The sequence below is a fragment of the Girardinichthys multiradiatus genome, chromosome 18, assembly GCF_021462225.1.
Source record: "Girardinichthys multiradiatus isolate DD_20200921_A chromosome 18, DD_fGirMul_XY1, whole genome shotgun sequence".
In the NCBI taxonomy this organism is placed as follows: domain Eukaryota; kingdom Metazoa; phylum Chordata; class Actinopteri; order Cyprinodontiformes; family Goodeidae; genus Girardinichthys; species Girardinichthys multiradiatus.
Window position 1 is genome coordinate 29,766,766 of NC_061810.1, and position 23,130 is coordinate 29,789,895.

General features: G+C 37.6%; 1 protein-coding gene across 1 annotated transcript in view; it reads right to left on the bottom strand.

Annotated features, from left to right (window-relative positions):
- The window catches only part of tenm4 (teneurin transmembrane protein 4), a 288,429-nt gene that overhangs the window by 149,052 nt on the left and 116,247 nt on the right, over positions 1-23,130 (bottom strand). Inside the window, exons 5-9 of the mRNA XM_047391839.1 lie at positions 18,159-18,408; positions 13,265-13,339; positions 12,930-13,028; positions 10,974-11,209; positions 1,490-1,654 (exon numbers count right to left, since the gene is read on the bottom strand). Of these exons, the coding sequence (XP_047247795.1) occupies positions 1,490-1,654; positions 10,974-11,209; positions 12,930-13,028; positions 13,265-13,339; positions 18,159-18,408 (825 nt within the window). The remainder of the gene's footprint in view (positions 1-1,489; positions 1,655-10,973; positions 11,210-12,929; positions 13,029-13,264; positions 13,340-18,158; positions 18,409-23,130) is intronic.

Sequence of the window (23,130 nt, forward strand, 5' to 3'; positions counted from 1 at the left end):
TGACAATGGGGGTTTATCAGAGAAGACAGGGCACACTCCCTGACTCCCGGATCAGGGTTTTACATAATACTACAGCCAGCTAGCTCAGTTTCCACATGTGGGGAAGGAGCTTGTGTGTGGGTGTACTTATGCAGCACATTAATGATGTGCTCATCAGACCGTTTAAATAAATTATAAGGCGAGACCAGTGATAATGGCCTTCATAGTTAAATATTTGTTTTGTTCTGCAAGCTAAACTGCAACATAATGCCCTCATGGAAAGAAAATATTTGAAGAGAGGCTCCATGCTGCATGCATGTGCATCATCTTCAGAAAACATTAGATAGTCAAGCATTGTTTCTGGTGAAAGCAGTGGAAAATGAAACAATTTAAGAAACTATGGCTATTGATTTCCTATCAGCAGTAGCTGACCTTTGCTTTAGCCATGCGTGTTGCTAGCTAAACACACTTTCTGCTGTCTGGTAAATGAAAAAGACAACTCCTGGATTCATCTATATGGTAATAACTCTATCCTCTACCTATTGTAGTCTGCCAGTGGCAAATCACATGGTTTAAATGTGGCCCCATTTTCTCAAGAGTGGAGTAGAGAAAACTTTCCTTGACTTGAGCAGTTGGTACCATAGGGTGAGCTCATTCTTTCTTTGGATGCCAAGAAAGGCAGTCCAAGCTGGAAGATGAAAGGATCACATCCGTTCTGAAGGGGACATAGTGGCTAATCCCCTTCCAGCCCCTGGATACTCCATCCCTTAAGCTGTCCCATATTCTCCCTCCAGGAACAAATAACACTTTCCCACTTACAACAACTTTTATGGGATTACAATGCAGATCTCTGCATACCATAGAGATGGGTGAGCGCAATGTGAAGCTGGATGACAAAATAGTTACAAACTTGCATGAGCCCTGAAATGCCATCTCTAAACTGAGATGTGAGAAGTTTGTTTGCAGTTTAATGTTTTTCTGCAGTGGGTGCAACTGGGAACTGTGCCAAGCAATGGAAAACTGTAGATGAATTTAGGTAGCTTTATACATGGCATACGGTGCCTTGCAAAAGTATTATTGAGCTTTTTCATGTTTTGTCACAATACAGCCACAAAATTCAATGTATTTTATTGGGATTTTATGTGACAGACCAACAGCAGAGCAGTGTATAGTTTGGAAGTGGAAGCAAACAGTATATGATTTAACGTTTTTCACTAATAACAATTAGAAAAGTGCTGCATGCTTATGCACTTTTTTCAGGATTTCATTAAGGGGTATCGAAGTAAAGGGGGCTGAGATCATATACAGGCCATGGTTTTTTTGTTTGCAAAAAAAAAGAAAATCTGTTTACTTTGATTCCATAACTATGTAATATTTTGTGTTTTTCTATCACATAAAGTCCCAATAAAATAATTAAAGGGTTCTGGTTCTCATGTAAAAAAATATGAATACTTTTACAAGGCACTGTATATAAAACAAACAAAAAAAAAGATCCGGAAAAATTACTTACTGTCATCTTTTCCCCTGCGATTGGATATCTCCAGCCCTGTGTTGCCTAGTGGTGGTAAACTCAAGTCTGTAGGGAATGGTAGGCCACTTGTATTGTCTTCTGACAGCTGGTACATCTGTCTCTGCATGGGTTGGAGGTGCCAGTTTAACCCCAAAAGGTGAATGGCTGGAATAATAAATAAAAGGATTAGAAACAGATAAAATGCATTTCGCTGAGTAAAAGATTACCATCCATAAAATGAATACTAGTAGATGTGATTTTACTGACAAAAAAAGAGTCACTTGGTTTAATGGTGAATGGCACTTTTTCGAAAATGCTGAGGATAAACATCACAGGATAAATTGCATCATGAGCCCATTGGGACAACATATGTCTCACCACACCAACACTGGCATGGTCAATCCTTTGTGCCTTGTCATTTTCCCAGCCCTATTACCGTTATGCTTCCCTACAAAACCAAAGGACAAACTGGAGGGGGAAAAAATGCATCAGCAGAGAGAAACCGGGACTGTTCTGAGCGAACAAAGCAGATGAATCACAAAGATATTTTACAAGGTCGACAAAAGAAATGTCCTTTAGAACAATGGTAGCAGAGCACAGCATGGAGGAGGAGGGGCTGACCATGACAGATCACCAATAACAGAATGGACAAGATGAGCTTAGCGAGGCAAAAGCCAACCTAGAAGGCCACAGTCAGCAGAAAAAGGCCAGGCACTCAATACAACCATTTCTTTGTTTGACTGCTTCACTTAAGCTTCTAAAGCAAATAACAACAGAATTCAATTATTAAGAAGTGAAATTACTAAACAGCTTAGACTAAAGTTGAGACACAATAAACATCTACAGTTGAGTGTTACTTTCTGAATTTTATTTTTTGCCTTTATTAAAATAAAGGTTGGATATCATAAGTATTTCTGCGACAAGGAATAAAATAATGTTATACTTTACGTTTTCACACCTGAAAATTCATTCTCCTTGGTTCCACGGTTTATATGCTGCAGAATTTAAATTGGTTAATCTGAACAATCTGACAATCAACATGTTAATAAAAACCTACATCTACTTTTGATATATTTTTCGTTGAGCAAAAGCTTTCAAGTTATGCTACGAGATACACTATGAAGGTAATAGTAAAATGATGACATGAGCTCCTAAAATCTACAGCTAAACGTGACGCTCTCAACGATCCTCAAAAACCCTACTATAAGTGCTCCATCGCGCTAACTCTGATTTATCACTTACAGTACTTCAATTGAAAATATCCAAGTAAAAACAATATGAGCAGTGTGATATCACTTTTGTATTTGAATTTTCACAAATTTCATATATAACCTCAGGTAAAATCCGTAATAGTAACTCATATGTTGATCGAGGCATGCCAAACAAAGCAGGAATTCTTGCAGCATGCAGTACACTCATACCAACATGTTTTTTCTCACCGGAAGTAATATTAACATTTTGGAGTGTACCAGGCGGAGTCCCGACTTGAGCTGATAGAGCATCTGCGGAGTGAGCTAAAGATTTGGGGGATGGCAAGGAGGCCTTCCAACCTCAAAGACTTGGAGCCCGTCAATCAAAATGCCAGTGAAAACATGCAAAAAGCTGGTCAATAATTAAAAGAAGGGTTCCATGCTGTTATGCCAATAAAATGCTTTCACTGAGAAGGATATAAATTATTTTTGAGATGCCAGTTTTTATTCAAATATACATTTTAAAACATAAAAAAATATTTTTTTTAAATGTATACTTAGTTTACATAATTTTACTCTCTTTTGATATGTGCCCGTCTCATTTTCTATCAAAAACAAACTTCTGGGATAAACGAAAATAATTTTAAATCAAACCTGTTATGAATAATCTTGGGCTTTACTACTTTAATTCTCAATACTATAGATTAGAGTATGATCATGACTTCCTGTTTCCCTGGAGACTAAGTATGATGATAGCAGACCTCTTGTCTCAGCCACTTTAAAAAAAGAGAGAAGACAAAAAAACATGCCAATCAAGTAGGGCTGTAAAAAGACATATTAAAACACTACAATACATTTTAATAAAGTAAGGACTGTCCAGCCAAGTGGCAGGCAGGGACTTTGTTTGGCGAAGTTATATTAGGAGCCCTTGAAGTAAAAGTGAGTGCTTTATGCTTGACATTTTGTACTTATGTGTAACACTCTCCTTTTAAAGAAAGAAAGGAAGTAGCACTTAAGCTGTTGCCCTGTTGTGCAGATGGAGTGGGCTAAAAAAGATGTAAGCTAGCTACTTTTATTAGATATGTGTATATTGTACATTGTAAATTTGTATATTCTGTAATGCAAAAACAGAACAAAAGAGCAAAGTGTACCGGAGTCAAATTCCTTGTTTGTATGCACGAACGTGGCAATAAAGTTGATTCTGATTCTGATAACGCTCAGTTATAAAAGCATTTTAAAAAGCCTGCCCCACTTTTAAAGGTCTATCTGGCAGGGTCTTGGTAGACAAAAAAGACACAAATCAGAGGGAAAGACAAGATTTGACCAAACTGTTTACGCTGCGGAATTACTGCAACTAGCTAACCGGAAGTCGCTGATGATGCTAAAGTAAGCGTTGGCTTCTGCATTCTATTGCCGCCAATCTAAAGAGTCTGGGCTGCATTTGATCATCTCTAGTTCAAAATCCAAATTAGTTGGACTGGTCAAGCCTGACCTAGAAAATTCCACATTGAACAAGTATTGTTAACACAGTTTAAGATAAAAAAAAAATCTGTATTCTATTTGTGAAAACATAATAAAAAGTGAGTTATTTTAAGTTTGTTTTAGCATTAGGACGACCTTAGAATTAAACAAGCACTGAAGATTGCAAGAAAGGTGAAAAATCCTCTAAAGTTAGCTGTTGGAAAAGTGAAAATAATATTTCAGTCCAAGTCTCTCTGTTTCAATGAAAGATTCATTTATTTCAAGGCTTTTTGCATATCTTTAGGAGGCATGACAATAATTGTGTCAGTTGCTGCAAACAGTAAAAAAAGGAATATTCTTAAATAACAGAAGAAAAACCCTGAATTCAAAGTAGTTGTGTCCAGAAATTGATGCGTAAGTGTGTTTAGTAAACACAACCGTCCTAGAGACAACTGTATAATAAGTTATTTGATTGTAAGCTTTCTTGTCCAGCTTCAGCTAGGTGTGAAATTGAAAGTGTCAGAAAATCTAGAATCATTGGCTGATCAAGCCACATTTTGCTCCCTATGCATATTCAGCCACAAAAACACTACAAACCATATCTGATTCCACATCGTTAGGTACAATGTAGGTAGGTGCATATTTATCAATGAAAACACAACTTTCACCAAACTGAGTTCAACTGTGGTACCAGCATCTGTTCTGTGCTCATTTAGCTTGAAGAAGCAACTGTGTCAGTGGAAGGCAACCAGAGAAGTGACAGATGGTGTTGTTTGTCATTTTGTAAGCTCCCAAAAGATATCCCTTTTGATCTGTTGGATTACATTGACTGACAAAATAAAAAAAAAGACAATGTTGCTGAATGATTGCAAAATCACCAGGCATGTTGTCATTCAAAATGTCCCAGCAATCAAGTGTTTCTGAGCTATATTCTTTATCCCTTTCCTCCCAGGGGCCTCTAACGGAAAATGCTTAAAGAAAGTACCTGTCTGATTCTTTAAGACTTATGTCAGTGCCTACACTGTATTTATTATCAGCACAGCATGGATGAGAGCCAGAGGAGAACAATTTCTCTTAAAAGGTTGCAAACACTGCCAAGCCCTCAGATGAAAGCCTTAAATGGATGTAATATCAAGACTGACAGAAAGCAATGAAAAGCTGCCTGAGTCAGGAGGAGTGCACTTTCTAGCATCTTCTCTTTTGTCCTGAGATGTCGTGCCGTCCTTTCGCTTATTTATCGGCAGGAAGTTGGGTCATGCCATGTGCCAATTATGGAGCAAAGGTAGTGTAGTTGGAGACTTCTAAGTCAATCTGAGAAAGTCCGAGCACGGGTCATCTGCCACAGCAGTAAGTTATTCTGTTGCCTGTTCATGGCAGTTTTTAACTGGTACACAGTTCAAAGGAAGCAATGATGTGGACAAACTTCCTTGTCATCTTACAGGTCAAAGCCTAAAAGCAATGCAGTCATCTAATAATGTAAATCCAAAAATCAAATCTCTTTTAACCACATGGCTTATAAATCTAAAAATTTTAAATTACATGAGTTCATACACTCAATTGGCATGTGTTGTTGTGCTACTTCATAGAATTAATAAGAACCAGCCAATTTTGCTTCAGCTTAAGAATAAATCAAATCAAATGTTAGCTGAAGACTATTAGAGAACTGTTGAAAAATTCAGATGATAAATTCCTAATTATTCATAATGAATAAATAAATCTTTTACCAAATAAAAGTCAGAATAAAAGAAATAACCTCCCATACAAAAAATAATATCTAGCACAGAAACAAAAGGTATAGACACATAATAATATATAAGCATTATGATAATGTCTAATTTAAAAATATATATATACATTATTTCATGTTTCTGGTGAAGGTACAGCACCCTCGACATTTATTGATAACCCTGGTAGAGACGCAAATAAATACAATAAATGTAGATTTCATTCCAGTAGCATTATTTCACACAATTTTCTTAGTTTTGAAAAATCCAATCTCTAATTTTAATATATCTATTAAGAGGACAAAAACCAATTTAAAGTAATAATTGTTTTAACAAAATTAGTAGTGTCACAATTAATCATCCCTACATATTATGACAACATATTAAGAAAAAATCCCAAAGTTTTAAACAAGTGCTTAAAAACAAAGCTGGGGGAGTTCCCAAGCTCATCTTGCCACCATGCACACTGAGGAAATAGGATAAAAAAACAAACTCCAAAGCCCAATCTGAATCATTTTTTAATTTCAAAATGATTTCACTGCAATAAAAGCAGAAATTATCTTGAGGCTTTTTATACATTTTACCGGGAGTGCCATTAAATGTGGAGGACGCTGTTTGTAATTTCCTCCATCCAGCAGTTTATAGGCGGCGCCAACTGCTGTGCTGTATTTTTGTCAAAACATAACACTAAACCACTAAAAACTTGCCACAATGACTTTCTTGAGTTTAACCTGCATTCATGCTTTTTTAAACATCAATCAAAAGTGTATAAATAGTTTTATACACTATATTTAGTGTATTTAGCCTTTTACTTTGCTGCTGATATACCCGAATGTCCCCACTGAGGCACAATAAGGGATATTTCTATTCTATTATATACAATACTAACACCTAAGTTTGATTTAAAGTTTGTTTCTACTTCTAATTCAGCTGTGAGAAATTACTCTTTAAAAAGTAAACACTTAAATAGGAAATTAAAGGAATTGGATTGACCTCCACAGCTTGGTCATTAGTTTACTTAGCTTACATGAATATTCCACTGGATTCCACCCAGACATCAGTAATCAATATGCTTGTCAATGGACAATGGAGAACCTTTTATTAAAATGCAGCCAATGTCTTTTCACATCTCCACACTAACCCAATTAAAGTGCTATAGTTTAGTTTTTGTTTCGTTTTTATTAATGTTGAACATAATGTTGAACAATTGCTTTATTATTATTGGTACATCTCAATGGATTACAATATTATCAAATCATATATTTATTTAAGTAATCATATTGCCTGCACAATCATGGATAAGACTGCTGAGTTGACAGTTGTCCATCAAACCGTCACTGAGATGCTTCAAAGTAAGGTGAACCATAAAAGGTCATTGCTAAAGAAGCTGGATGTATAGAGAGAACTGTATCCAAGACTTTTGATGGAAAATTTTGTAGAAAGAAAAAGTTTGTCAGAGAACGGTTCACCAGAGAATCTATGCCGTATCATCAAGAGAAGGTGAGGCACTGACCGAATCATGCAAAAATATTGAAGGTCACTATTAAAGCAACCTGGTACCTTAGCAGTGCTATAGGCTGATCACCTCAATGCCACACTGTATAAATGCAGTTCTTCAAAAAGGGCCCCAACCAATAGGGGCACTTACTTTTCAGTAAACCCACACATCTGTATTATTTATGTTTACTGGTCATTTGTAAGATCTAAATTTTCTGACAATCTGAATTGTGGGTTTTCATTAGCTGTAAGCCATAATCATCAAAATCAACAGAAATGAATGCTTAAACCATATTCGTTTGTCTATAATGAATCTGTACAAGTGTCACGGCTACCATGGTCATTAAACCCCCTTTTCCTTACGCTCAACTTTCCTTTGAAATGTTTGAATACAGCACTCTGTAAACAGCCAGCTTCTACAGAAATGACTTGTTCTAGCATACCACCCTTTGTGCAGGGTTTAAGTTATTGTCACCTGGATAACTGTGAGGTCAGCAGTATACATCATGATTGTGTAGACCATAACACAGTCATACAGTGTATGACATTGTCTATTAAAATAGTTTTTCAGTGGGTCATAATTAATATTAAAATTTTCTGAAAAACTGAATTACCAGTTTTCCTTAACTACAAGCCATAATCATTTAAATGAACTCAAATAAATGGTTGAAATATGTCACTCTGTGTGTAATGGATGTATATAATATATAAGTTTTGCTTCTTGAATTGCTTTATTACATTTTGGCAAAACTAGATAGACTAAATAGAAAAAATCTGATACATTCTGAAATAATGGTGGAAAAAAAGTAAAATCTGTGTTGGAAGAAATGTTTTATGGGTTTGAGGATCACAGAGGCCCAACCTCTTTGTCCTTGACTGGATACCCACAGTGAATGAAAGTGAACACAGGAGGATACTGATGACCTTAAAATGAGGAACATATAACAAATGTGCTAATGAGCAAGCAACCACAGAGAAAATAGTGCCATCAAAAAACTCCCGACCTTTTCTGCACTTCAAAATGGGTCAATTTACCCAGCTGTGTGGAAAAAAGAAAACCGTGCTGAAGTCAAAACATCTGTCATGAGCTGTGAGTGGCTTTATTAGACATCTCATCCAGAGTTCCCCATTACAGGCCTCAATAATTAACTGCACTTGAAATTAAATGTATTTTCTCATCAGCCTTTAATTAAAACTGCCTCTTGTTCTTGATTGAAATTTCCAATCTGAGTGTGGGGTTTGGTCTCCAACGTGTTTACTCGTGCTGTACCAGGAGATGGTCGAGAAATAATTGTATTGTCTGATTAGGAGCTGTCACGATGATTTGGCATTTGGCCAGGTCACAAGTAGAATGTGGAAATTGGATCTCTCATACAATAATCATGCCACACTACTGATGCCAAGACCAAGTCAAGCCAAAACTTGGTAACATCTTTTGTTTCTAATTAATACATAATTACCACAAGAAGAAATGCATTGGTTCTGACTTCAAATTGTACAGTTTTAAATTTCAAATAAACTCGCTGTGGCAACAAAAAACGAACAAGATTTCAGCTCATTTGGCCTCAAGGTGAAGCAGAAATGATAGCTTTTGTAATTGTTACAGCCCAATGAATATCTATAACTAATGTCCTCAAAGAAGAATTATTTTATTTCCCTGATGAAGGCTGTGAAGAGAGATCTGCCTTTTATTTCCCTCATGCAAAACAGCTCCGTTCCTGTCATCATTCTGCTACTTAAATTCTTTCTTCATCTCTGGGAGACTGAATTCAATAGTGACACCATTTATATGTTAAGAAGGCATTCACTATGAAATAGATGCACTGTTACAGCATGAAATGCATTAAAAGGAAGTGGGAACTGTTTTTATGAGTTTATAACAAGAGATCCAATAGAACTTTAATTACTTCTCAAAAAAAGCAACATCTTTTCCTACACCGCATATTTAGTCAGAACTGTACATCAACGGGTTATTTTCAATGGATTACGAATTAAAAACTTCAAAATATAAGAATTTTAGCATAGTTTACGTGAAAGCAGTGCTCTGCATTAAACAATAAAATGAAATCTTATCCATACTGATTTTAAAGGTCAGTTTTTTTTCATCCTGCAGATATAAATCAGTCATGTCGTTTGCTAGAGATTCAAAGAAGTACAAACTTTCACAAAATGCAAAAGTCAAATTTTTCTGTAAATCTGGACCCGTTTGTTGATATTTTCTGTCCAACAACACTGTTACCTTAAAGGCTGGAGTTAGATTGAGAACACTGTATCAACCATAAGGCATGGTGGTGGGACAATCAGGCTAAGGGTCTGTTTTGCTACTAGTGTTGTACTGTAAGAATGCTGGTGAAATACTGAAAAAAGAGGAATACCTCTAAATTCTTCCACTTGACTTTAAATCAACAGCTACATGGTTGAATGAAAACACAATTAGGTGTTTCAGCAGGACAACGGTCCCAAACACATATCCATTGCCATGGATAAAGCAGGCTAACATTAAGCTTACAGCATTGCCCTGACCCTAACTCTATTGAAAGTGTATGGACTCTGGGTTGATGTCAAGAAACCAACCACTTATCATAAACTATGCCATTTCTTTCTTGATAACTATCAAACGTGTGTAGCTCCTCTGTAACTCCCAAAGGGACATTGAACCAAATATTATAACTAAGTTTGCATGGATAATTCTAGGAATTTGTGGGGTGGCAAAAAAATAGAATGGATTCAAACTATTTGTTTAGTCATTTCAACATAAAGTCAGTCAGTCATTTTCTACCGCTTATTACATAGTGGGTCACGGGGAAGCTGGTGCCTTTCTCCAGCAATCTATGGGCGAGAGGCAGGGTACACCCTGGACAGGTCGCCAGTCCATCGCAGGGCAACACACAAACCATTTCAACATAAAAATTAGTTGAAATGCACAACTGAAAGCCAAAGAGTAATACCATTCAATCCCTTGGTGAGTATATAAACTTTTGACCATCACTGTATTGTCTGCCATGTAGAGAAACCATGTCAGTATAAATTTATATACTCTTACATTGTTTGCACCTTAATTTTTTTTTAAATAGACTTTTTTCCACCAATACTAAAGACCAAAAGCCCATCGGTAAACGGATCACACAGACAAATTGCAGACTGTATCCTCAGATATGAATATCAATCCCTCGGAGGATGAAAGCAGACAAATTGAGCAGAACTGATTTAATAGCGTAACTTAGTTGATGCTTCTAATCCAGCTGGGACCTGGGAGAGCTGGTCAATCACAACCCCGCAAGATGAATATTCTGAACTCACAGCCGCTCTCTCTCGTGTGATGGCTGATGTCTTTTTCATTTATTTCCTTCCCAGCCTATCCACGAGAGCAAGACGCTCAGTTTCCCATCTGCAGATTCATCCAACCCAATCTATGAAAGATAATGTTTTTTTTTCTCGAGACTTTTGTAAGTAAGGTCTCAATCTATAACTCCCCTACATAACTGGTTGTAAAGCTCTGGGTGGAGACTAAATGCCATTATAACTTATGATGAAACATATACAGCAGAGAATGGACTCGTCTTGTTCAGTAAAGCCATGTGCTGTGGTGTAGAAGTCTTTATACATACTTACCAACGAAGTAGGCTAACAGGAGAAGCAGGGTCACTGAGATGAGGATGGCACTGAGAGCAGCACATTTCCAGTTGCAGTGCTTGTAGGGCTTCTTCAGGCTGAAGGCAGGTCGAGAGAAGGTGTTTCGAGGTAAAGGGCGTGGGGGAGGCGAGTACACTGTGCTGGAGGTCAGAGGGTACCCCGGTGAAGTTGTGCAATACATTGGTGATGTTCCACCTGGTTTGAAGAGGAAATGCCTGAGAAAAACATATTTTTCATGTTACTATGATAGAAACGGATATCCAAGGATGCCTTAGAATGAAAATAAACCTTTTAGTTTTGTAATTTTGTTTCCAAGTGAGGACACTAAGACATAATGGATTATTAACTCAAAAAATGTGAGTTAGTATTTTTTCCAGTCTTGCAAAAGTATTTAATCAGCTGAACCTTTCTACATTTTATCACGTTACAACCACAAACTTCAGTGTATTTTAGTGGGATGTTTTGTGATATACAAACAAAGTAATAGTTGCTTATGAAGTGTAAGGAAAAAGATCCAGGATTTTCCAAATCTGAAAAGCATGTTGTATTTGCTTCTCACCCAAATAATAGTCTATAGAATCATCTGTTGATCAAATTCAACTCCAAGTCTTTGAGGGTTTTACTTTACCTGACTGCACATCTAGATACTGTAATGTAAGAGTGGCAAGAAGACAACCACTGGAAAGCCATATGAGGTCCCATTTTCTGTTTGCCAAAAGCCATCTAGGGTACTCAGCAAATATGAAAGAAGGTGCTCTGACCACTTGAGATCAGTTTGGCCTACATGCAAACTGCTATGTGTCATGGAAACTAATATTGCACCTAACCTTGAACAAATCATGCCCCTGATAAGACCTAGTAGTGGCAGAATGCTGTGCAGAATTTCTTTTTTTCAGCAGGGACCGATTTAGATATCCCTTTATGGTACAAAAAGACTTGTAGGTATAATTGGAGGAAAAAGGGGTTCTTAAATGTAAAACTATTATTCACCCTGAACACACCACCCCCATGGTAAACCACAGTGGTGGTAGCATCATGCATTTTTTCTGCATTTTTACTACTTATTCAGTCTGACCTTATCTCTGTCTCTAGATTGTCAAAGACATACAACAAACATCTATAATTGCAAGAGAGGTTTGTTCTACAAAGTATACACTCACCGCACTTTGCAGATATATATTTATTTGCTGGTCTACCACATAAAATCCCAATAAAATACATTGAGGTCCATGGTTATAATATCACAGACAGTGAAAAAGTTCAAAAAGTAAGAATACTTCTGCAATGCACTGTAATTTTCACAACTAATGACCAAATTCAAGGAAGTGTGATTTCAGGTAAGCATGGGGTTGTCAAGGCTGTCCAGAGGGGAGATAAAGTATATAAGGCTGCAGAATGGTACGAAGCAGATTTATTCGTCCTTGAAGAGCATGGCTGGCTATCTCAGGAAAACATGTGTAGCTCTCCGTGTCCAAGTGCCGTATCATCGGCCCATCAGAGAGCCAGTGACAGTAGCACTATTGTCAAGGCCATTGCAGTGACAAGTTTACAAGACGCTCCCGAGCGACAGTGACATGAGTTTGATTGAATGTGATCTTACAATGTGTGATGTGGAAAGTCAAAGAGACCATACTTTATTTGTAAATCTAAAAGATAAATAGCTTGAGCATCATATTCTAGCAGTAGGACTTCCATAAAGCGGTCATGTTTAACATTGTTCCAAAGCAGTACAACCCAACAATGTGACTTGATGCAAATTAGGTGAGTTGCATCGCAGCTGAAAACACAAACACACCCATTCAAGCACAACAGGAGACACAAACCAGTGATTGACAGTATTTTCAAACAAGGGAAAGTTGGTGGAAAAATAGTACAGACATGCATTGTTTTTATGGCAAAGCAGATTCTGAGCCACATAGCAAACATGCAACATACCCGTCGTTGTATGAGGCATCGTGGCGTGCAGATGCCAGAATGTCCATCTCAATCAGGTTGTCCTGCAAAGTCTCAAGGAATGTCTGCTTTGCTATGTTTCTACACACAGGTGGAAAGATGGATATGACGCTAGTGTGAGACATGCATGCAATAAAAACACAGAAATGCCTGTACAGAATGTGGTCACCAGGCGATATCAATAACAGGTAAAGAAAGAACGGCACAATGGATGGCGTGGGATAAAGAAACCAAGGCCCTTATGGAACTACTTCTAAAGAAGAGTGAGACAAATGACATCTAGCTCTCTTGCTGCTCTCATCTGTATACTGCCATACCTTGTTTTGTTTGAGCCCTGTCCTTCTCTGCAAGCGTCTTGCTCTTCTCTGATAAACATTAGAGTATTCTGGCTCCTTTAAGGTTGTGATTGGAAGAAAAAAATGCATCACTTACTGTACATATAAAACGTTTACTTTAGACATCTAAGTATCATTTTTTAGTAAAAACGAATGTCATGTAATGGACTCTAATCAGTCGAGATGCACTGTCTAGCAGACAGAATTGGCCCATTTTAGTCTTGAACATCCCTGATCGACTGACAAAAGCAATCTTCGGTGTAAAAGTTATTACAGAATGAAGAAGACTCGGTTGGCTATTTGTAGTATCTTTGAGGTCTTTAAAAATAAAGTCAGAAGAAGCCAAAAAACATCTGCATTTTCCACTGGAGGCATGGCGGTGCTGTCTTTAGACTGCTACTATTATTATTACCTTGCTATCATTAGCAAACAACAGGAATTTAAACAGTATGATTTAATTTATGGTCCTAATATAAACAGTTAATTACCGTTCACAATGGAAAGGCAGCTTTATTCTCCTTTACTGTTGCAGTACATTATTGCAGAATTTAGCACAATCTAACACAAAACCAGTAATTGATTTTTTTTTCTTTTAAATGTACCGTCGATAATGAAAGTCTACACACCACTATTAAATGGCAGTTTTTTTTATGTAAAAAAATGAGAGTAAATGAACTCATTTTTGAACATTTTCCACCTTTAATCGGATATGCATCCTGTACAGTTTAACAAAATCAAACTTTTCAGAGAGGGACAAAAACTTTTCAGAGAGGGACAAAAATGCAGTTGCATAAGAGTCCACATCCTTAAACTAATACCTTGCTGAAGTACCGTTTGAATTTATTACAACTGTCAAACAGCGTGGCACATCTTGACCTAGGAATATTTGCCCACTCTCCTTTGCAAAAACAATCCAAATCTGTCAGATTTTGAGTGCATCTCCTGTGCACAGCCATGGTCTGATCATCCCACAGATTGGATTCATGTCTGGGCTCTTGTTCTGATAACGCCACTCTTTTGTTGAGTTGCATGTAGGGTTTGGGGAGTTATCGTAACGAAATCTTCATTTTCTGCTTTCTAGCAGAAGCTTGAAGGTTGTGCGCCAACATGCACTTGGGTTTGGAACTGTTCAGAATTCCTTACACCTTGACTAAGGGGCGTGCTCCAGCTGAATAAAAACAGCTCCAAAGTATGATGCTGTTTCACTGTTGTTACACTACACTGTGCTGTCTCTGTATAAAACAGACCTTTTGCAATTATAACCAAAATGTCATCTTTGATTTCATCTGAGCATAACAAATTTTCCTATGTGCTTTTGGAAGACTTCAAATGTGTTTTTGCACATGCCTGACTGACCTGTCCAGTCCATGACCCATGACCACGTCCAGTTGTTGGTGTCACTGATTAGAAGCACTTTAAATGATTGCAGGCATGTGTTGACTCCCATTAAACAGGCAGTTTAATGGGAGCCTCGTACCTCATCAAGGACGGGTGTGCAAAGTTATGCAAACAATATTTTAGTTATTTCTTGCAACCAGAAACAACTTGGTAACGTGCTCTTTTGAGAAAGTCATTGTTTTATTTAAGTAGAAACAATTTATTATTATGACAAATACATTTTTTTAAATGCAGGAAGTAGAAAAAATATTTAGTATTTAGTCATTTAAAACTATCAAAGAGAAATCGGAATGGACTAAAATTGGTATCTGAGGTCAGAGCATTACAAAATAACTAATTGGAAATTGGCCACAAAATCTCCGATCTGTGCATCTCGACTAATTAGTGATTATTACTACTGTTTATTGTTAACAGCTGCAGCACTGTAAATATTACATGTTCAGTTCATATCTAGAGGCTTGTGTCTCTATTATCCCCATAAGGATAAGTTCCATAAGGAAGCACTCCTCCAATGCAATGGAGTAATGAACTGTCCACATGCAATGGGAAGGCTGAACACGTTCAGTGGTCCAAGAGAAAAGGCTGGGTTTTGATGCATGCCCTGTGGAGCTCAACACTGGACTCTCCTCAGCTTGAGCTTTGAGGATAAATGCAAATTTCAATGAAGCAAAAGACGGACAGTTGCTTGGCAAAAACTCTTAACAAAAAAACGATGAGGGTCAACAGCGCCGAGCAACTAATGGCATCTCTCCTCTGGTAGACATCTACTGATGAAAAAGGCATTAGGAGCTTTTAACTTAACAACAGGCATAAGAGAAAACCAATGTTATAACAATAAATCAGTTAAAAGTAAAATGCAATCCTACAGGGTCCATGAGGATATGACTAAAGAATTTGATTTTATTACTTTGGAATTTGATCTTTTTTTAAGGCTATGGGTTATAAAAACTCAGTGGTTTCAGTAGAACTCTTTTTTTCTCCTCACCATCTGTCTTTTGCTCTTCAGGGAATACCTGTGCAGCATTAACTGGAGCTGGATGATGTGTAATCATTCGTTATACTTTATACTGCCCCACCAGCTCAAACTGATTCTCATTTTCCTGTTGAGTGAACCGTCTCACAACAGCTGAGGGAAGAGACAACAAGTCTCTTCATGACTGTTTTGTTTACAGTTCTACGAAATTAGCTATTAGTATTTTTCCCATTTGAAAGAAAAGGCTAATTTATACAAATGTTTTAAAATGTTTTTAGGGGTTGTTTCTCAAAATATTAATAAATAATAAAAATAATATTATTAAATGTTTACAAGTGTTGCTATTTTCGGAATTGGTCTCAGTACTAAAGGAAGGACTGAAGCCTCTGAATGTGGGTCACGTGTTGTACCCCTACGCCATTGCCACACCCATGTGAAAACATTTTAAGTGGTAAAAGTTATGTTGAATTGTTAAACTACTACCTACTAAACCACCTGGGTAGACATCTCTATAAATAGGTTCAGCAGAAATCAGGAAGGCTAACTGGGTTACAAAAGGTTTATTTTATCCTTCTGAGTTTTTAAACTGCATCAACCATGGAGGATGTGGGGAATGTTGACAGGATTCTGGAAGAATTTGATGAAAGATAGGGAATATTTAAAATCTAGAAAATACACAGAGCAGCTGCTGTTACAGGGCTAACTTTGCAAGCTTCAAAAAAATTGTTGCCATCACATTTTCAGAAGCTCTTACTCTTACTTCAGAAGCTCTTACTTTATTAAGCTGTTTGGTGCAACTTGCCTTAATTTCTTGTGGTGTAACAGCAGCTCTGCTGGTGAATAATTAATTACATTAATAATGAATTATTGAAAGGCTAATATTAGGTTCAGAAATGCACTGAGAATTGATCTGTTGACCAGAATTGGCCAGTTTCCAGCTTGTTGGCCCTGACTGGTGATCGGCCGGTCACAAACTCAAAAATATTTTTACTTAAAATCTCAGTAAACCCTGTTTTACTCCAACTACTCTCTCATGGACATAGGAACAAAGGCACGAGGGGTATCAAATCTTTTCAATGCTGTTTTTCTTTCTTATATTATAATTCTTAAAGAGAAATAAGAATCTGTCAAAAATAAATATCAGCAGGTCAAAGCTTTATGATAACTGAAGATATCAACTTGTCCACAAGATTTGGTTAGGTGCATTTCAAATTAAGTGAAATTGCCCTGTTTTCAGGTAATTTAACCCAACAACAGTCTGTAGTTTATATTTACAAAACAGGAGAAAATAAAAGGAAAAATCTCTAAACTCTTAGATAGTGTTTCTATGTACATCTATATGGCAATGTTGCTGCTAGTTACATGTCAACACAATGCTGCCATTTGTGCCAAACAGGCTTTCTTTGCTCAGAAGCTTTTTTAGCTCAAAATTCAAAGGAGAAATTTGACATGGTGAGAAATGGAGAAGGAAGAAAACTGGCAACACATCTCAGCCTTTACCATCATCACTTCAAGTTACTGAATTTGAGCTTACCAGCCAAACTCAAATCTGTTTGAACAGTAGTACTTTGATTACAGCTTTGACAAAATGGGTATCAATCACTGTTCTGTGGCAGTTTTACTCTCGCTGAAACAAAAATCGTTTTTTGAAAAAGACCACCCGTCAGAAGTGTAGACTGAGCTTATTTGCTTTTCATCCCGAGAGCATTTATCAGGAGCTTTATAAAATATAAAGAGAATAAATGAGCATAAATGAACAAAGAATTTTAGTCACTACTCTAGCCATAATGTTACTGTTGAACTGCTCTGACTCAAGCCTAACCATCACATCTACAAAATGGAGTGAAATTTATTCGCAATTTGAAGCTCATTAAATAAATTATCTCAGCTGGTAACCTGGCTACAGCCATTGTTGTGCTTTTTTTGTAAATATTATATACTACCATGAAAAAAAGGAGATTATTAGACAGAAAGAAATACATTTGCCTTGGTATTCTTGACAATACCAGTAAAAGAAATACCAACAGAAATTTCCTTATTTCCATTAATACTTGACAAATCTACTTCACACAAGAGCCCTCCTATTGAGAAATGTGCTAGAGAACAGAGCGTTGATTAATATGAAATAAATAGACACCAGGGCTGAAGTGGAAGAGCTATGAAGACTGCACAGTGGAGCCTGAATGTTTTTTGCTTTTTCTAACATGATTATAATTACCCTGCTAGCTAAACTCAGCCGATTTGGCTGGAAGTCTGCTAATATTTGAAAAGCAACCAAAAGCAGCACTTTTCTCTTGTTTTCCACAGAAATCGTGCTCATCAAAAAGTTAAGCCTTTGGTCCAAGCAGTTCACATTTTTTGCTCTGCTCCTTGTTAGCTCTGTGGTAACATAATATAGAGACGACAACATGAAAAGCTGAATTCGATGGCAGAAGCTTGAGCTCATTCCTAAAGATGCCAATATGTCTGCCTTGCACATTGTTAGGGAGACAAGTTGCATAGTACCTTGTTTCCAGTGGGATGTTGCTGTTGAGGAGCCAGTTGTCCTGCACACTGCCAGAGTGTTGACCGCTGGCAGGACCATCAGGGGGAGCAGAGCTGTCTGTGGGCGCTGGGCTGGCGTTGCTCCGTGGAGTGTAGCTGCTCCTGTTTAACGAGTTAATAGAGGCTGCGTGGTGCTGATGATTGGGAGAGTGAGAATGGGAGAGGGGTAGTGGAGGTGTCCGGAGCCGAGAGTGATTTTGAAAGGCTCCGTCTGAAAGCACAGAAAAAAAACAACAGGAAATAAATAAAACATGAAGTATAAATCTGAAAAGAATCCAGTCATTAATCACTCTGAGGAACTTTTTATTCCTTTCTACCTTTGAGGTTACCATGAAAGACGGACTCACAATTTGTTGGCCAGCAGAGCTAAAATCCAACTGATCTATTGAGGTTTGCATCTCCTAAAAGTGTATTTGAGTGTTTTTCAAGCTTTTTAGGAAAAACCTTTTGGTGTTACCCTCTAAGGATTATCATAAAGAATTTGCAAAAGCTGTTCTGATTGAATTTCCATCCCCTAGAAAAAGTAGACAAGGCACAGTTTTTCTAATGCGAAATGCTACACATTACAACTACTAACACCAACAGAGAAAATAAGTATTTTTGTGAAAAGTTATTATCAAGGTCTTTGATTAGTCTGAGTAAAATCTAAACATAACTAAAACATTTCTTTAAATACATAGGACATAAAAGTAAGTAAATATCATTTATATAGCACAATAAATAGTTTTCACTGCCCAAATTGCTGTATGCCACATATAAAATATTTTAAATATTTAAAAAAGACAACTTAAATAAGAGAAGCAATGAGAAAATTTGAGTAACATTAAGCAGACCATGTAAACATTAGCGAGACAGAAATTAAAAGGATCACATTTGATTTTAGAAGGAGAAAATTTACTGTAAAGTTTGCCACAAGAAAGGAAAAGTTAATATCCAAAGTTTATTGAGTTTATTAAATTAATCATTAATCATTAATCCCAGACTTTGGTTTTGGGCTAAAACATAGCATCAAAATAGGGTGGACAGTGTCTTGCAAAGGAAATAATACCTTTATTTTCACAATTTTACAGTTTGCAATGTCACAGTGACTGCAGTGGATTTTATTAGGATTTAATGTGATAGACCAGTTTTTCCAAAATATATATATATATATATATATATATGCACCGTTTAAACCATCATCTGAAAATGCAAGGAAGGTGGCGCAAGTGCAAACATACAAAGACACATGGCAGTCAACTGTTACTGAGCAAGTTCAGCAGCCAAGAGGGCCATGGTAACTCTGAAGGAGCTGCAGAGATCCACAGCTCTGGTGCGAGATTCTGTCAACTGGCAACTATTAGACATGGAATCCACAAATCTGATCTTAATGGGTTGCTAAATGGTAATTGGTCAAAGTAAGCCAATAGAGGTCCTGTTTGTAGACTGCCATAAGCCATGTAGATGACACAGCAAACATGGGAAGAAGGAGCGGTGGTCGAATCAGGCCAAAACTGAACTTTTTGACCTACATGCAAACTGTTACGTGCGGCAGAAAACCAACTCTCCACAGCCTGAACAGTATCTGCCCACGGTGAAACATGGTGGTGTCAGCATGATGCTGTGTAGCTGGTTTACTTCAGCAGGAGCAGGGAAGCTAATTAGAGTTGACATGAAGATGGATGTACAGGTCCTTCTCAAAATATTAGCATATTGTGATAAAGTTCATTATTTTTCATAATGTCATGATGAAAATTTAACATTCATATATTTTAGATTCATTGCACACTAACTGAAATATTTCAGGTCTTTTATTGTCTTAATATGGATGATTTTGGCATACAGCTCATGAAAACCCAAAATTCCTATCTCACAAAATTAGCATATTTCATCCGACCAATTAAAGAAAAGTGTTTTTAATACAAAAAACGTCAACCTTCAAATAATCATGTACAGTTATGCACTTAATACTTGGTCGGGAATCCTTTTGCAGAAATGACTGCTTCAATGCGGCGTGGCATGGAGGCAATCAGCCTGTGGCAATGCTGAGGTCTTATGGAGGCCCAGGATGCTTCGATAGCGGCCTTTAGCTCATCCAGAGTGTTGGGTCTTGAGTCTCTCAACGTTCTCTTCACAATATCCCACAGATTCTCTATGGGGTTCAGGTCAGGAGAGTTGGCAGGCCAATTGAGCACAGTGATACCATGGTCAGTAAACCATTTACCAGTGGTTTTGGCACTGTGAGCAGGTGCCAGGTCGTGCTGAAAAATGAAATCTTCATCTCCATAAAGCTTTTCAGCAGATGGAAGCATGAACTGCTCCAAAATCTCCTGATAGCTAGCTGCATTGACCCTGCCCTTGATAAAACACAGTGGACCAACACCAGCAGCTGACACGGCACCCCAGACCATCACTGACTGTGGGTACTTGGCACTGGACTTCCGGCATTTTGGCTTTTCCTTCTCCCCAGTCTTCCTCCAGACTCTGGCACCTTGATTTCCGAATGACATGCAGAATTTGCTTTCATTCAAAAAATGTACTTTGGACCACTGAGCAACAGTCCAGTGCTGCTTCTCTGTAGCCCAGGTCTGGGGAATGCGGCACCTGTAGCCCATTTCCTGCACACGTCTGTGCACGGTGGCTCTGGATGTTTCTACTCCAGACTCAGTCCACTGCTTCCGCAGGTCCCCCAAGGTCTGGAATCGGCCCTTCTCCACAATCTTCCTCAGGGTCCGGTCACCTCTTCTCGTTGTGCAGCGTTTTCTGCCACACTTTTTCCTTCCCACAGACTTCCCACTGAGGTGCCTTGATACAGCACTCTGGGAACAGCCTATTCGTTCAGAAATTTATTTCTGTGTCTTACCCTCTTGCTTGAGTGTGTCAATAGTGGCCTTCTAGACAGCAGTCAGGTCAGCAGTCTTACCCATGATTGGGGTTTTGAGTGATGAACCAGGCTGGGAGTTTTAAAGGCCTCAGGAATCTTTTGCAGGTGTTTAGAGTTAACTCGTTGATTCAGATGATTAGGTTCATAGCTCGTTTAGAGACCCTTTTAATGATATGCTAATTTTGTGAGATAGGAATTTTGGGTTTTCATGAGCTGTATGCCAAAATCATCCGTAATAAGACAATAAAAGACCTGAAATATTTCAGTTAGTGTGCAATGAATCTAAAATATATGAATGTTAAATTTTCATCATGACATCATGGAAAATAATGAACTTTATCACAATATGCTAATATTTTGAGAAGGACCTGTAGCTACAAGGGAAGGGTGTAGATGAAATCACACCAATCTGTTGTAACTGCCCAGTCAAATTCCAGATCATAATTAAATTGAGAGTCTGGGCAAAACCTTAAAAAATTATATTCACCAAAGATGCTCTTTAACCTGACTGGGTGAGGTTGAGACAATTAATGCCACACTGTTCTGGTTTTTGGTGAAAATTGAACAAACTTGAATTTTCCTTTCAGTTCACAAATACTTTGTGTTGTTCAGTCAAATTAAATCCCAATAAAATACAATCCAGTGTGTGAAAGTAACGCGACAAAAGAGGAAAAAGCTCATGGGGTATGAAAGCTTTTCCAAGACACTGTATTGAGTGTATGTTCAGTCAATCAACTAATAAAAACAGGTAAAACTAAAATTTGAATGTTCCTGCTGTAGCACCGATGAAGCCGTTTTCACACCAATAGTTTCCCTAACAAATTAACACCGAAACTTACAAATCCTTTTTAATGACAAACTACAAAGACCTCACATGAAACACGGTACAAAAAAGAAAAGCCCTCTCCCGCTCATTATTTCTACTAACTGATCTCCACCACTGTGTGCTCTCTGCCTCCCACTGAGACCGGTGTAAGTTTACTTACAGACACAGACTGGCTTGTTTAAACAAATGAGCTGGTCTCTTCCTGAAGTTGACAAAGACTTGCAGCTTTTTAGGACACTCATTTGGATAAGGGATGATTGTTTGAGCATTTCTTTCATTAAAAATGCATGTTTCACACAATTCATTAGTAGATTTAAGATATTAAATTGTTTCAGCTATAAGGCAGTAATCTTCAATGAAACCTGGTTAGAAGTGCCAAACTGGCTCTTTTTTATTTTGTCGTTAGTAGAGATATGAACCCCTAGAAAAGGAGATGATAGCCTCTGGGTCTATTCTCACTATTTAATACTCTGCACTCCAAAAGATAGAGGACTGGTGTCTTTTTGCTCTCTGTAGCCATTTATTTTCACATCTTCTAAGCCATTCATCAATCAATGAACTACTAGCTTTACACAGAAAGGCTTTTCTTTATAGCTTTGAGCCTCCTTTATTTCACAGATATCCTCAGTACTAAATTGCGAATTTACAGCTCAGAGAACAGAATGCAGACACAGAGAGGGCTTATTTCCTATAATCAACCCCTTCATTAAAGCAATGCCAACTCATGTCAGTCAAGTTTAGACTCCTATCAGATTTTTTGGGGGGGTCAGAAACATGAACCTCCCATATCAACATGTGTCAATCAGGCCAGACTGATGAACAGCGACAAAATACAGGCTTATGTTTCAATTTTGATCTTAATTGAAACAAAGAATGTTTTACATAAGGTCAAATATGATTATTAAAAGAGCGGGTTACCTTTCTTCCATTTGTTTGAAGTGGATCTTTTGGCTCCAGAGTTGATCTTCCTCTCTCTAAAACTCCTGTTTCCACTAAAAATCCAGTTTAGAAAAATCCTTTTCCAGTTTTGAGAAGTAATCTTCCATTTTGTAGCACCAAATTTAACTAAGAGTATGGTTACAGGACTTGTCGGTGAACAACACCAACAAGAGTACGAAGCGACCTGCTGTTAGCTGTCTGTGCCCATGGGGCTCAGCACTGCCCCCAATCAGTGCAGTACGGAACTTTTTGCCCCACCCTGTACATTGTCACTGTGCATACATGGCCAACTACAAAGATTAAAT